Source organism: Pseudorasbora parva, chromosome 7 (assembly GCF_024679245.1).
Source record: "Pseudorasbora parva isolate DD20220531a chromosome 7, ASM2467924v1, whole genome shotgun sequence".
Taxonomy (NCBI): Eukaryota; Metazoa; Chordata; class Actinopteri; order Cypriniformes; family Gobionidae; genus Pseudorasbora; species Pseudorasbora parva.
Window position 1 is genome coordinate 15,568,407 of NC_090178.1, and position 16,678 is coordinate 15,585,084.

The following is a 16,678-nucleotide window of genomic DNA, read 5'->3' on the forward strand; positions in this document are numbered from 1 at the left end:
TGCGCGTTCGTCTTTTCAGTGGGGAAAAGGGGATTTTATTCCAATTCCTCGTTATCTGACTCCATTTAATGATAATTTAGAATTTAGGTTAGAATGCCATTTGGTTATTTGGTCATTCAATTTTAATAGTTTAACTACACATTTAATTATTCTGTTTAACCCTTTGTTGAAATTATACCCAACCTGAATAATTCCAGAGCAAGTCAGAATCGATCAAAGTATAACAATTTATTAACAATCAGGTAAATGTATAACGCCAATTACATAATCAATTCAAAGGTATACTTCACATCAAATACTCTAAAGTAAAGAATGATGTATACCGGACTTATCAAGGTTACATAATGCTGCATGGGTTAAAACGTCCAGCATTACGGGCTGACCTGAGTACAGTATCGAGCCCTGAGCTCTTTGCAACATTTCCTTAAATACCCAAAACCAGATACATACCCAGCACAATAGGAATTTGCATTGATCAAGTTCTATAGACTTGATTAGAAGAGAGGCCAAATGGCTGAAAGCCACACCCACCATACACCAAGGAAAGATATCTTTAAACCCTTAAAACATTCATGATGTTCTAGTTTACTTCTGTGGAGTTGAGATATTTGTACCAGTCGCACTGAGACATTTCAAATGATATCAAACACATATGATACTCGATCGTGTGGATTGACATTGTAATATAGAGATTCTGGATGCATTTTCAGTGATCTCAGCATGAGAGAGGGAATGAATTGGGGGAGAGGGAGTCAATAGGGAAAGATGTAGATTAGCTGATAGTGAGGTGAGACTTGCGTCTCCAGTGGTGTGTGAGGGACAGTTCAGATGTTAATTTCCTTTATTTTCTCAGAGAGTCTTTGTTCTTCATTCAGACATTTCGGCATATGCTAGTTTTTTCAGTCTTACAACCATTAAGATCTTAAAATGTTGCTTCACATTTAAACCAAGATCAACGCATTAATGAAACAAACATTTAGCACAGAACAAAACATTTTATTGGTTACTTTCAAAAGCAGCATTTGTTTAAGTGTTCAGCCTTCATGACGCTCGTTAGAACAGCTTGCAAAGATGATCACATTCTCAGAGGAGAGAATACAGGACGGATTCATAAAACATTTAGCGGTTTCATAGTTAATGGAGTGTTAATGATTCCACAGCAACATTTGTTTACACAGTTTTATACTTGTATGATTCAAACTCTTACATGAACACTGAAGAAATAAAAACAACACATGACACACTGTAAAAGATACATGCTAAAAGCTAATATTGTTAAGTTAGGTATGACCTAACAGATCTATAAGCACAGTACAGTGCTAAAAAAAGGCCATTATGGATTCAAACACTAGCTGCTCTCATAACACACTCGCTTGTTTGAAAACTACAGATCTAACTAACTCATTCCTTCATTCTTTTCATAGTACAACAACAGATTCATTATTGTCAATGCTAATCTCCAAAGAGATGTGAGTACCAAAAAAAGTGAACCTAGGGCATAAACAATTAGGAGTTTCTAACAAGATTGTAACACATTCTTGAAGCTTAGATATGTAACACTTAATTTAAACACTAACACAATAGAATTTAGCCAACAATGTCATTCTGTAACAAGTTTTCGTGTTCCCACTGTCTTAAAAGCACTTGGTTTTAAAAGGGGCATGCTGGGATACTGAGATGAGAGATTTGAGTCCCTTTTATAAAATCTATTGTCCTTTAAAACTAAACAAAACAAACACAAACCCAAAGCCAGTCCATTCAAGTATTATTTGACCTGTCTGAGAAATCTTCCTGACCAGTAAGCAGTTGAAAGGCATCTTCACATTTAAAGAAAACAATCTTGTTTCTCTCAAAACGTTAGTAGTAAATGGCAGTTTTAACATTTATCAACATGAAACTTAGCAACCGGAAATGAAATAATGAATCTGTATACTTGTGCCCTTGTGTCAAATGAAGTGTAAAAGTATCAAAAACTCCCAAGTTTTAGGTTTTATTAAGGATAGTGGTATTGTGCTGGTTTGACAGTATCTTAGCACACAAGCAATTCGTTGATCATAGTGGAGCCGTTCTAGTCGTGTCATGTTGCTCTTAATGTGGACCTGAAGTGAGCTTCTATGGTCATTATGGTCATAAAAAAACAAAGAGAGAGGCATTTCATCTCATCTGTCAGTGAGGTGATATTGTGGACCATCCACAAGAGGGCAGTCAGACAGAGAGAAAATAGTTAAAAACTCCATAATGGCTCAAACTGACTGGATAACAACACTTTGCTCTTCCATAAAAAAAATCTCAGAGTATGTTCTGTCATGTATGATAACAAAACCTGCTAGGTCAGAAGCAAACCCCTGAGTTCAAGCCTAACCATTAGTGTAGAACTGGACTTGGGACAAAAAAAGAGGCTTAAAATATAACATTGTATGTGTAAATAAGATTTTTTTTTTTTTTTAAATGAAGTGTTAGTGGTAGGACCACCTAACAGAAGAGGTAGGACCAACAGACCGTAGGGGATGGTGGAGGAGAAGGGGGGCACCGTGGGTTCTGGTCCCTGTGAGACACTCACAGGTGCTCTGGATGGTTCTGCATGCAAGTGATCATGTCCTGAACCGGTTTGCCTTCGAAACAGATCTGATAAACAGCCGTGAACAGGGGGAACCTGGAGAATAATGTAGATGTGAGATGTCTAGACAAAGAACATTTGTGCCCTAGACTAGAGCAAGTTCTGTAAGTCACTCTGAATAACACACATCTGTTAAATGAAGGATGATGAAATGTACAAATTAATATCCTATTAAAGGTGTCAAGACCTGGCTTTTTTATTTTTTTATTCTGTTGTCTGAGGTCAACTAATGACGTTGTAAAACCCAACACTTCACATAAGTAGGGTACACATTAATGTCCTATTAAAGGTGTCAAGAACTGGCTTTTTCATTGTTTTATACTGTTGTCTGAGGTCAACTAATGACGTTTGTGTGGTTTTTACATTCAAAAACATCATAACCAATAAGTAATAGGCTATTTTCTACACTGCTTTTGAGGCTCTCTCCCAAACGCTGGGTTTTGATGGGCGTGACACACTGGAGACTTGAAGTAAACACCCACGGCTAGGATTGGATAAGATTTGCATATTTAATGAGCTTAAGCTCCCGTCAGTTGACTCGTAAACGTCTTTATCAAATAAACACAATGATTTATTTCTAATCCACCCGCGATTGATTGGACTATTATTTTTATATTACACATAGCCCGCAAGATCAGACGATATAAGAGCAAACCGCATGCACGCACACAAACAGACCCACGTGCGCCGCCCTTCAAATGTCAAGTCGAGACTCGAAAGACAACAGATCAAGAACGGAATATAATGAGATTCATCGGCCTGCCGGGCTTTGCGAGCTCTGGCCCTGTTAGACACGTACACATAAGCAAAACCATCTATAACAATGCAATTCTATCACTTATAAAAACACGTTGTACTCACATATGTGTGTTGCACCATTCCTCCTGTCGAATCCAAATCCAGCATCGACCGGAGATTTGTTTACAAACGATTCCGCAGTGAAATTAAGTGAACATGTCTGTCCCACGTTCATTAAAAATAAAGTTCAACCACACATTCCTAATATTAGGTAATATATATTTATTTCACTACTTCCATGGTATTCATTCATTACACACAAAGTGATATATTTCAAACGTTTATTTCTTTTAATTTTAATGATTATAACTGACAACTCGTAAAAGAAAATCCCAAATTCAGTATCTCAGAAAATTAAAATATTACTTAGGACCAATACAAAGAAAGGATTTTAAGAAATTTTGGCCAACTGAAAAGCATGAACATGAAAAGTATGCGCATGTACAGCACTCAATACTTAGTTGGGGCTCCTTTTAACTGAATTACTGCAGCGTTGCATGGAGTCGGTCGGTCTGTGGCACTGCTCCGGTGTTATGAGAGCCCAGGTTGCTCTGATAGTGGCCTTCAGCTCTTCTGCATTTTTGGGTCTTACATATCGCATCTTCCTCTTCACAAGGTTATGGTCAGGCGAGTTTGCTGACCAAATAAGAAAAGGGATACCATGGCCCTTAAACCAGGTACTGGTTCCTTTGAATTGATGAAATCTGCATCTCAATAAATTTGGTCAGCAGCAGGAAGCATGAAGTGCTCTAAAACTTTCTAGTATACGGCTGATTGACTTTGGACTTCAGAAAACACAGTGGACCAATGCCAGCACATGACACGGCACCCAATCCATCACTGACTGTGGAAACTTTACACTGGACCTCAAGCAAAGTGTATTGTGTGCCTCACCTCTCTTCCTCCAGACTCTGGGATCCTGATTTCCAGAGGAAATGCAAAATTTACTTCCATCAGAGAACATAACTTTGGACCACTCAGCAGCAGTCCAGTTCTTTTTGTGTTTAGCCCAGGCAAGATGCTTCTGACGTGAACTGTTGTTCAAGAGTGGCTTGATACAAGGAATGCGACTGCTGAAAGTGAACCCATGTCTTGCATATGTCTGTGCGTAGTGGTTCTTGAAGCACTCACTCCAGCTGCAGTCCACTCTTTGTGAATCCCCCCCACATTTTGGAATGGGTTTTGTTTCAAAATCCTCTCCAGGGTGTAGTTATCCCTATTGCTTGTACACTTTTTTTCTACCACATCTTTTCTTTCCCTCCGCCTCTATTAATGTGCTTGGACACAGAGCTCTGTGAACCACCAGCCACTTTTGCAATGACCTTTTGTGCCTTTCCCTCCTTGTACAAGGTGTCATTGGTCATCTTTTGGACAACTATCAAGTCAGCAGTCTTCCTATGATTGTGAAGCCTACAGAACCACACTGAGAGACCATTTAAAGGCCTTTGCAGGTGTTGTGATTTAATTAGCTGATTAAAGTGTGGCACCAGGCGTCTTTAATATAGAAACTGAGATACTGAATTTGGGATTTTCCTTATTTGTCGTTTATAATCATCAAAATTAAAAACAAAACAAAAAAACATTTGAAATATACCAGTTTGTGTCTAATGAATGAATATAATATACAAGTTTCACTTTTATGTTAATATACAACTTTTTGATAATATTCTAATTATATGACCAGCACCTGTATAACTTTTGCAACATTATAAATGCCTATTTTGAACATATTCATACATCTTTGCTGAATAAAATGTATTAAAATAGCAGTGCATGTAAGATACATTTTTATCTAAATACATTTTTTTTTAATTTAACATAGCATTAACTAGCAAGTAGCTAGTTTAAAGAACCCCTGTGGTTCAAATCAAGTTTTTAATGTGGTTTATACGTTTGTGTTGTTTTTTCAATATGACAAACCATGTGCAAATTCATAAGTCAACACTGCTGCCGAGTATTTCCTTCTTTAAACAGCAGTGAGAGAAAAAAAGTGTCTCAAAACGTGGTTTGAAATCGCTGGTGTTTCTTACTTCACAAACTATCTTGTAACCAATCGCGCTAATCATATTAATTACTGTTATGTGTGCGACATTGTAAAGAGCAAACGCAACAAATGTCAGTACTTTATCTAAAATGAAATTTTTTTCCAATAATTAAATCATGTTATAATTTTGACATTCTGGAACATTCGTAAAAATGTATTTAATTCGTATTTTCATTTAATGTTTACTAGAAAACAATCACCACAATCTTTGACCAAATAATAATTCTATAAAATAAAAAAAAGATTGTCACTCTGAAAATGACTTTACTTGAAAATACTTCTTTTTAACGCATAATGACAGAAACAGTGGGATAAAATTATGCATAAAAAATAAGTACATTTATAAAAGTCAGATCTCTTAAATAGACTATATTGTTAGAATACATTTCTTTAACTTTACATTTTTATTCAGTATAGTGTCACCTACATGAACACAATGTCAGGAGTTTATGTCAATCGACATAAAGGCTAATGAAATATAATATAAATAACATAAAAAACATTATAATAATAACAGCCAAAAAAAAGGTTACACATACTTATCCACTAGGCCCTTCTGTTTGAGGATATGATAGACCTCAGCAGAAGTCAATGGTCCCTGAAGCTTTTGTCCATTTAACATCTCCTTCTCCAGTTCCTCGATACTCTAAAACAAAAATAAATCTGTATCGATCTTTTCTGCATCAGCAAATGTGCCTAATACTGAGTATCTTCCTTCAATCCATAAAACGTACATTACATGCCATCAGGCAAGTGGAGAAAGACAGGAATGGACTGGTTTTCCATTTACCTTCCCTGTCCTGGCAAAAGCATCTGCCACGCGACGGTTTCGTCCTCCGTAGCAGGTGGTGATGAGGTCAGCAACTCCGCAGCTCTCGAGGAATGTGGCAGAGGACACAGAATCGTCTTTGCTGAAGAGTTTGGCGAAAGCGATCATCTCCATCAAGCCCAGGCGGATGACGGCTGCTTTGGTGTTGTCTCCACACTGCAGACCATCACAGAAGCCGGCGCCCACAGCTACAATGTTCTGAAACAGGGTCAAATAAGAATGGATAAATATGGTGCTAATAAGTGTCCAGACTATTAACTTGGTAACTTTGGCAAATCAAATGCTGATAGACTTTACATAAATATTCTGGGCAGGATGGTTCCATGTTCTCATTCTGTTTACGCCAAATTCTGACGCCATCTGAATGTCTCAACAAAAATCAAGACTCATCAGACCAGGCAACATTTTTCCAGTCTTCAACTGTCTAATATTGGTGAGCTCGTCCAAATCGTAGCCTCTTTTTCCTGTTTGTAGTGAAGATGAGTGGTACCCGGTGGGGTCTTCTGCTGTTGTAGCCCATCCACCTCAAGGTTGTGCATGTTGTGGCTTCACAAATGCTTTGCTGCATACCTCGGTTGTAACGAGTGGTTATTTCAGTCAAAGCTGCTCTTTTATCAGCTTGAATCAGTCTGCTTCAACCATTCACCTCTGACCTCTAGCATCAACAAGGCATTTTCGCCCACAGGACTGCCGCATACTGGATGTTTTTCCCTTTTCACACCATTCTTTGTAAACCCTAGAAATGTTTGTGCGTGAAAATCCCAGTAACTGAGCAGATTGTGAAATACTCAGACCGGCCCGTCTGGCACCAACAAAAATGCCACGCTCAAAATTGCTTAAAATCACCTTTCTTTCCCATTCTGACATTCAGTTTGGAGTTCAGGAGATTGTCTTGACCAGGATCACACCCCTAAATGCATTGAAGCAACTGCCATGTGATCGGTTGATTAGATAATTGCATTAATGAATAATGCAATTCCATTTATTTACTGTTGTGTCATTCAAACCTATATGACTTTATTTTCTCTGCAGAACAGATGTTTTTGAAGAATGTTGGTAAAAAAAATCCATTTTGCTGGCCATTGACTTCCATTGCATGGATACAAATATTTAATGTAAAAAAGTATTTTATGTTCCACAGAAGAAAGAAAGTCATAGAGTTTTGGAATGAAATGAGGGTGAGTGAATGATCTTTTTAAAGCAGGGGTGCCCAAACTTTTTCCTATGAAGGGCCAAAAATCAAACTTGATTGAGAGACGTGGGCCGAAAGTAATAAAAAAAAAAAAATCATAAATCAAACTGTATTAGGCCTACATTAAAGTTGCTATGGGTTTATTCATTTCATAATGTTTACAATAAATATAAAACAAATGTAATCTGATTAACTAATGCAGTTTTATTTGTAAAGTGTTGCATTTTAATGACCAATTAAATGGGCAACAATCCCCAAGTGTTCAATGTAAAATACGGTTCAATGTCAAATACACAATGATCCAGATTCATAATGTTGACGGATATTTTACTCTTTTAAAAAAGGAACAGACTGTTTGCAAATAGGGTTGGGCGATATCCCCTAAATTGGCAGTTGACAATGTTTACAGTAAAACATCGCAATGGACGATGATATCGTCGTTTATTTTTATTTTTATAAAAAGATAAAATACAGAGTATAGTAAATTATATCTCTTTACATAAATACTATTTTCTACTTAAAAACTATAATTTCATTATTTTATTAACCCAAATAAGGACTCACCCGCACAAGTTTCCACGTGATGGGGAAAAAAGGTAGCTTCCTTCCACTTAAGAAGAGTTGTGCACTTTTTATTTTAATTTATCTCTTTACATAAAAACTATTTTCTACTTAAAGCTCTATCTTCGTCCTTAACCCAGTGTTTGGTATGTGAATGCTGTTTTACGTGAATATTACCACAGGAGTAAAAGCACAAAACTTTGTTTAAAAAGGAAATAAATTCGCAGATGTAACATTGCAGCCCTGGATGAGAGAGGTGGGCTGAGCCCAATTTAAGATCTGCCAGCTTTTTAATTCTGTTTTGCGTTCTGGTCACCCGATTTGATGGACATCTGGTTTCTTTTCTCAAATCTTCACTCGCGTCGCACTCATTTTCACAGGAAAATATTAATGCTTCTTCCTTTCGTTTGCGTATAATTAAGTATATTATACCCATTCACATCTATGGTAAAGACTGTAGGACGAATACCTTTTGACAAATTTTATTTTATTAAATTTTATGTTTGTGCTTGTTATTAGACTTGAGGCGTGTCAAGTTTATTTGAATAGCGCAGTTCACGTGCACCCAGCTGTTTTACGCGTCAAGTTTATTTGAATAGCGCAGTTCACGTGCACCCAGCGGTTTTACTTTCGCTTTTTCTAGCGGTGCATAATCAAACATAGCCTAAATGTCTTGGCCCTGTGGAAGATAAAATTCACTCTTCAGCCCTTTTACAACAAGTGTTGCTTTGCAACATCATGAAGACAAAGATATTAGAAAAGGTGTCTATCCAGCTCATGTCCCACATTCATCTCAAAGCGCAGACCGGCATAGGACGCATCTTTAAGGGGGAAAAGGCTAGGAATCTATCTACAAATCTTTTTTTAACTAATAATTAATTTTCTTATACTCTTTGGGTTACCATTATTTACTGATAATTGTTTAATTGTTTTACAGGCTGCAGTGAGTTGTTTCACTGACGGAAAATAAACATGCATGCTTATTATAATGTTTGAGCGTTTATCATTTCAAAATGTAGGCTCTCTCTCTCGGACCTTGGTGGGCCAAATCAAAGGTTACCACGGGCCAACTTTGGCCCGCGGGCCCTAGTTTGGGCATCTCTGTTTTAAAGGGTTACTTCAGCGATTAGCATATGGCTTTGTATCAGTAGAAATCCTGGAGTATATTAAAATGATTGTGCTTTCCCCCCCTGATATCCCCCTGAGACATATGCATTTTATTTCTGGAAAAATTCCTCCTATGATGCAAATTGATGATATTTCCATCATCGGAGGAATGTTTGGCCAAAGGCTAAAGACTACAGCCAGCAGAGGGAGCCATTTCCGCATGTTTTGAACCCGCGCATGGGGGATGGAAGATCACACTCACAGCTCAGCTGGCAGCTACAGGCACATATTTAAACGGAGCTATGGTGAGCAATGTAAGTCTTTTAACTTCTCAAATTAATTTCTATGAAAGTTAAGCTTACAAAGGCATGAACTGAAACATGCCAGACTGAACTTGCGTTGTGAATGTATGCCGCGAGTGTAGTCGCGATAACCTCAGCTCTCATCACGAGAGCTCATCAGCTCATTTATCTGACTCCTGCAGTTAGTGCTCAGTGCTGTGATACTCGCGCGGTGACTCACTCATTATATTGAACAGACACGTTCAGTTTTTAATTGTAGTGTCTTCTCCAACTCAGTCACAGTAATCAAGTTGGTGGCTTTGGGAATGGCCTCACGTGGCAGCGAAGCATTCTGGGAATTGTAGTTTTTCATCCCCATGAGACAAAAATACATTTTCTGTCTTTTCTGTCTAGAAAGCACCAAATTCAAAAATAATTTCACATTTCTCCTACATTGATGACCCAGTTTAAATACAGATCATCTACCCAGCGCTGAAGTAACCCTTTAAGTTGTTAATAACCCAGAATATTTGTTAAAGCTTGCCAATATTACAAAGATTTTTTACAATGTATTTACTAGGAAGACAGCAGCCTTACAGCATCTAATTGTAAATTCAGCAGCGCAGGCTCATCTTCACAGAGAGGTCTGAGTCGTGCCCCTGAAGCCCTGCATCTCAGGTGCCTGCATCAAGATATTTCCCTTGGGATGAACAGCGAGACAAGACTGATATTTACCTTGAGGGCTCCGCAGAGCTCTACGGTGTCAGCATCATCCACCACGGTGATTCTGAAGTTAGGCGTCTGCAGGAGCTCTTTGAACAAGAGGCCGTTTTCCAACACTTTGCTGCCTGTGGATCGAAGAAAATGTTTGTAGAGATTTCCCATGGTGCTTTTTAGCATGTTAAAAATACAATGGTAACATACACACTGTAAAGTCACAGGAGTGACAAGCACCTTTAAATATGAGAAAGAATCCCATAAATTATCATTGTGTATGTGCACAGAACACGAAATTGCATTGACTGACATTGTGGTAAGTAACCATAGCAATGTTCTGCCACCTTGTGTGTTTGGTGTCTGCTATTTTTTGCCAAAGTAATATTACAGCAACCAAAAAAATCCCATTATGTTCTACATTTTTAAATAAAACACTGTCAGCTCAGCCATATTGGTATTTGTTTATTCCTGGAAGGCTGCTCCACAGAGTGTTTCTTAAAGTGTTGCCATGTCCACTTATTATAAGTGTTTTTGGGCTTGTGGTTTGGGTTAGGCTCATAAAGTATTGAAACTTGTTTCAGCCACGGAATAAAACAATTTAAAAGATAATTGTGACTTTTTTTCTCACACAATTCAGGTTTTTATACTTACAATTGTGTTTATATCTCACACTTCTGAATTCACCCCGCCCCCACAAAATTTTGAATTTATAGCTCACAATTCTGACTTTTTGTCTCCGCAATTGTGAGTTCAAATGTGAGTCCAATTCTAAAGGAAAAAGAGACACTGTTTTTTTCTCAGAAATGTACAAGTTTATATCTCAAAATTCTGACTTTATAACTCACAATTGCATGTTTATCGTGCAATTCTGACTTTATAACTTTCCATTCTAACTTTACTATATCATGCAATTGTGAGACAAAAAGTCAGAATTGCGATAAAAAAAGTCGCAATTAAATTTTCTATTTTTTATTCAGTGGAGGAAACAAGCTTCCATACATAAAGTGATCAAGTTTATGTAGTTAATAAAGTGAGAAGGTGCAGGTTGCATTTTTTTGGTCTTATTTTAATTTCGGCTTGTTCTTGTTATAAGATCTAGCAACACGAGTAAGTAAATGCTTGTACCTCTTTCCCTGTGATTTTCTTGCACCGTGTATACAAAGGAGATATACATCCCTAACGTGCATTTAAAAATGCAGGAAAACATTTCTTAGGGCGTGGTGAGCTCGTGCCAGAGGCGTGGGTAGTGAGCAGTTGGGCGAGCCAACATACGTCACCATGACCAACAACGTCCAATTGGAAAATTCAACTGCAGTAGCCACCGTTCAAAATTAAGAGGGCAGAACACCATATATTGTAGAATTAAAACACCATACTAGCCTAGAAATTTAGACGCACCCTAGCGGTAGCAAATTTAATTTGCTGCCAGGGTAGTCCAGCAACTCTCCGTTGGATTGTGAGCTGGAAAAACCAAACTCTGGTCAGGCCAATCACATCATGTTTAGAGTCGGTGGGTGGGCTTAACAATGATGGCAGAGTTGCGACGGTTTCGTGTGCTACTTGAAAACAAAGAATCTTGCGAGCAGCGGTCTTTCGAATTGGCTTTGGCCATGACTCTGGAAGACTTGGAGTTAAGCTTTTCTTTGAGAAAAGAACAGAACTGTACTCATCTTAAAAAAGGAAGATGTGTTCTGAGATTCCCGACCTGATTTGACAGGAGTTCAATCTATCAACTGCTTCACCTTCTTCTTTGCTCTGGTTGGTTGTAGCGCTATCCTATTGCATGCAGAGGGACTTTGAAAGACAACCATTTATCTCACCATTTAAGACAACCATTTATCCCGCCCCCCGGAATGAGCCCTGCCAACGGTGTGTTCCCAGACCCAACATCTCGATATGGGTCTGGCTTGTCAGGCTAACTTTATACCCAAATGTAAAAACATTTACTCAAATCAATAAACAGCACTAATAAAGCCCCAGTCTTGCAGATCATTAAAAAAAAGTTGGTTTAGGGTTTAATTACCCTTTAACAACTAATTGTTCAGTTCGGTTCTGTACACACGGTTTCGAAATTTTTGTAAATGCGGTTGTGACTACTTGAACTTTTCGGGATTTCATTTGGTTGTAGAATGTGGTTGTCACACTGTGTTGGTGAACTGACAACTTAATTTACAATCAGTGTGCACAAGGTCTATGTGGTTGCCAAGATGGTTGCTTGTAAGCACCACAATCTACAGAATTTTCACAGTTTACATTCACTCACCGATGGTGCTCTCGCAGAACTTCTCGGCCGCCACTTCATTGGCAATGTTGGCCCCCATAAGGACACTGACATCAATGCCCATTTTTTCCCTGATGATGTCAGAGATGAGCTTCAATCCTTCTGGTCCTTCATCTATGCCCTACAAAGAAGGAAAAAAGAGAGAAGTATATCAAAACCAATGCTCTTTTAATGTAGCATCACGCCATTTCCCCCTCAATAGACATAACTCTGAAACACAGCTGTTTGGAGGACAATCTTTGCCTAATGACTCAAAAAATGAGGAGGAACACCAAAGCAGAACAAAAATAATAAGGGAGGTGGAATGCGTACATAAGAAATAGGCAGAAATAGAGAAAAGAGAGAATCTTTTAAAATTAAACATGGAACACGGTGAGGAATTAATCGAGGCTACTTTTTTAGAATATTGAAGAGGAGAAGATCAATATAATTCGGTGAGGTACAACTACAGAGATGAAGCCCCGCCGTGTGTCATCATAGTCGGTAACAAAGGAGACAAACTGGCACCAGGAGATAACTTGCACGCAAAGAGTTTACCAGCAGAACAGAGGGCTTTTTTACCCATGAGTCACTCCACATATGGTGCACTGTGCTCCGCTAGACATCAAGTCTGAGACTCCACAGCAGTCTTCAGTCCTGAACATTCTGTCTGCATGGAAGATGATACTCAAGGTTTGACCAAAACTTGGGCTGTGTCCAAAATCGCCCCCTATACCCCCATTCACTATTCCCTACATTAGTTCACTATAGCTCACTAGAGGGAGTGAATAAAAATGAATTCGGAAACGGTAAGTGCGCCAGAAGGGCTGCCACTTAGTTTGCATAATGCTTGTCGTTTAACAATCATTTGAAACTTAGCAAACTGACAGCTCCAGTAGTAATACAAATATTTATTGAACTCTGTCATTGAAAACTATGTACAAATCCTAATAAAACAATTTAATACTCAGTTAAAAAGGAATTTATATCTGTATGATATTACACTGTACCCCAATTGGACCAGCGGTTTGGAAAATTGATGGACGATTCAGCTGTGGGCTAATATTTTCGTCAGATAGGGGAATTAATTCAGTGCATGACTCTCACAGTGCATTATGGGTATTCTCTAGCCGTTGAGTACATTGGTTGTGCATTGTGAGATTGAATAAGTGTACTCCATAACGTCCACAATGGTTTCGGACACCACTACAAATGGCTGTCCCCTCAGATATTTCCACTATTCGATTTCGGACACAGCTTTGGAATCTTAAAGGAACTGTATGTAAGAAATGTACTTCAATTAATCATAAAATGGCTCTGATATGTCACTAGACATTAAGAAATGTTCATTTCAAATACTTATATCACTGTCAATAGTAATCCGGCCAGGATATTGTCATTTAAAAGTTGTTGTTGCAGCCCTCAACTGATGTTGACATGATGTTGAGTTTTGGCCTGAAGCTCCACCCTCCACCTATCAACCAATCACGAAGTCAGTAGTGTTTCGGCATCCGGGTTGCCAGATCTGCTCTAGTTACCACAGCTGCAGCTACAAACGTTCCTCCTGGATCCTGCAGCTGATCTGGCAACCTTGAGTCAGGGGGGCGGGGGAGAGGGGATACACATTAATTTGTCCAATATGAAAATGTATTTTATTTTACAAAGTGCAAGCATTACGAGAAGAAATGTCATGCTCATTGATGAGCATGTGGCCCTTCGGTTTTTGTAAGCCAAGTTAATTTTGAGTGCAACTTTGAAATATACAATAAAAAATAAACTGCATCTCTGTAATAAACTTGCATATAAGTGTATATTAAATAATATTGCATTGCTTATTAAAAATAAATTCTAAAATGCAGTTTTCAGAAATTACCCTTCTAAATTTGTGCAAACTGCACCGTGCACAAATCATTTGCCTTTAAAGGTGCACTATGCAGCTTTCCGTCCACTGGAGGGCGCCTATTCAAAACAAATGCGTAGTTTGATGACGCAAAGTGTGAGCGCAGCATCTTGGGAGATGTGGTCTTCTCATCACAGCCGGTGGAAAATAGGACTCTGTCAGAAATCACGTTCATGCATGCGGTTATTTATGTTACTGTAGTCTAAAGCAGAGCAGGACCGAGTGTTATGGACCTGAGCACAGCTGCTGGAGCGATTGTTAAACAAATACCCGCCTCGCGAATACCGGGACTTTTATTATGACGGGACGGGACATAGTCGCCGTGCGCCTGCACAGATCCGCTCTTCCGGTTATGATTTTGAGGTAATGTAGCTCTGTTTATCATATTAGATACATTTAAGTGTGTTTAAAACGATGTTATGACTTTACTCCGTGCTTTCACTAGTTCACACTGCTAAGAGTAACTTGTTTCGCTCCTGCCAAATAAAAGCCGAAACCAAGGGTAACGCAGATATGACGCAATTGACAGGCGACTCTCTCAAATGCAATGCTGAAACGTCCCTGTCCTTAGTTAAAATAGCAATTTTCTCACAATTTACAAATAGTTGGAAACTTCTGGGATATTGTAGATACTCAACTGAACAAAATATATAACACCGGCCTAGTGGTTTTTGGATATTTTACTGCAAAAATACTACATAGTGCACCTTTAAAGTTGGCATGAATGGAGTTTTCTTCCATATTGTGACGTATATATATCAGAGTGAAACGGTGGCAAATTGTAGGGCGGTACTTTTTGCCTGAAAATATTTTGCTAAGGGGAAGATATTTTGATTAAATATTACAGATAAATAATTTCTAATAAATAATACAGTATTTCATAAAAAAAAAGAATTGTCAATTTCGATTTCATGGTGACCATAAACATTCAACATTCACACATACGTTTGTGCGATTGAGGTGCATGGCCTGCATTAGTTTAAAGCCAAACAACAACAAAACTTTACCTCTTCAATACAGAATAAGCCTTTTCAAAAAGGATTAAATTTCAATTCTGTACAATGCATAGTATTCTTACTTTGATTAGTGTAATTCCCCGAGCCTTCTCTGAAACACAGCCGACCATCTCATCGCACAGTTTCCGGATGAATTGGTGAGGGACCACGAAAACCAGGAGGTCTGCACCATCTGCGGCATCCTGAAGCTGCGGCACAGCGATCTACCGGAAAAACAGCATTAATCTGACAATTATTTCCACATCAGATCAAGCTTGCATAAAAACATATTTATTCAGAGCAATGTGCAAAATATATGCTTTCAATCAATCAAGCATGCAAATCAGAATATAATAGAATTTGAATATAATTTGTTATCAAGGAATAAGTGCAAAATTTTAATATCTATTATTGTATTAATTAACTATATATTATATAATTAATCACCATGTAAAAAAGTTCTGTAGTGGTGGACTGATACAGCTCTTCTAACGCCTGATGCCAATGCTGATATAAAGACAGCAAGGTGGCAATGACCAATATAAAATGCAACAAATAAACCTAATTAATATTTATTATCCATAATTATTATAATTTACCAACTATAAAAGCACCCCACCCGCTGTCTTACCACATTCTCTGGGAGTTTGTAGCCTGGAAGATACTTGACATTCTCGTGTTCTGTGTTGATGATCTCAGAAAGCTTTTTGCCATTGACCATTTCTTCATACACCCACATCTTGACTGTTGTGGCAAAGCACTGGAGTTTCTGTGCATTGGAGCCAATAATTCTTGCAATTGCAGAGCCCCTTGGCACAGAACAACACAACAGTATCTTTAATCAAAAGGCCAGTCTGTTGTTAAACAGCAGTTCACCGAGACATTTCATACAGGGTTTACAACCATGAGAAGCTGCTTTGCCAGCTGCAGTCAAGCGAGTGTTATGCAGACCTTCAGATCAATTCATTAATTACTCTATTTTGCCCAGAATTACTATGTTTAACATATGGACCTGATTATCAGTATGAATATGCAGGCAATTCAACTTGCACTCCAGTTTAAGTAAGTACTGTCTGAGCTATAGCAGTTGGTCCACGCCATATGTTCTGTATATTAATCTCATTACCAATCAAATATTGATCATATAGTCATTACACGTTCATACTCACCAGTTTCCTGAACCAACAATACATACTTTCAGCGGAGCAGCCATCATTATCTTTGCGTTCAACTACTGGATAAATGTTTCAAGTAAACAATACAGGTAATAATACTATAATATAAAGTCACGCAGTTTTTCGGTGGGAGGGAACGTGCTGGTCCACTTTTGAATGCGTCATAAATGATTGCTAGGAATTCTGGGAGTTGTAGTTGTAC

At 38.2% G+C, this 16,678-nt stretch overlaps 1 protein-coding gene across 1 annotated transcript; it reads right to left on the reverse strand.

The window, feature by feature from the left end:
- Positions 1-975: 975 nt before the first annotated feature.
- gpd1l (glycerol-3-phosphate dehydrogenase 1 like) lies at positions 976-16,633 on the reverse strand. Its single transcript, XM_067448296.1, has 8 exons — positions 16,471-16,633; positions 15,933-16,110; positions 15,385-15,525; positions 12,410-12,548; positions 10,165-10,277; positions 6,250-6,486; positions 5,999-6,105; positions 976-2,653 (listed from the first exon to the last, which is right to left on the reverse strand). The coding sequence occupies exons 1-8, from the start codon at positions 16,515-16,517 to the stop codon at positions 2,557-2,559; spliced, it is 1,059 nt and encodes a 352-aa protein (XP_067304397.1). The 5' UTR covers positions 16,518-16,633; the 3' UTR covers positions 976-2,556.
- Positions 16,634-16,678: the final 45 nt, after the last annotated feature.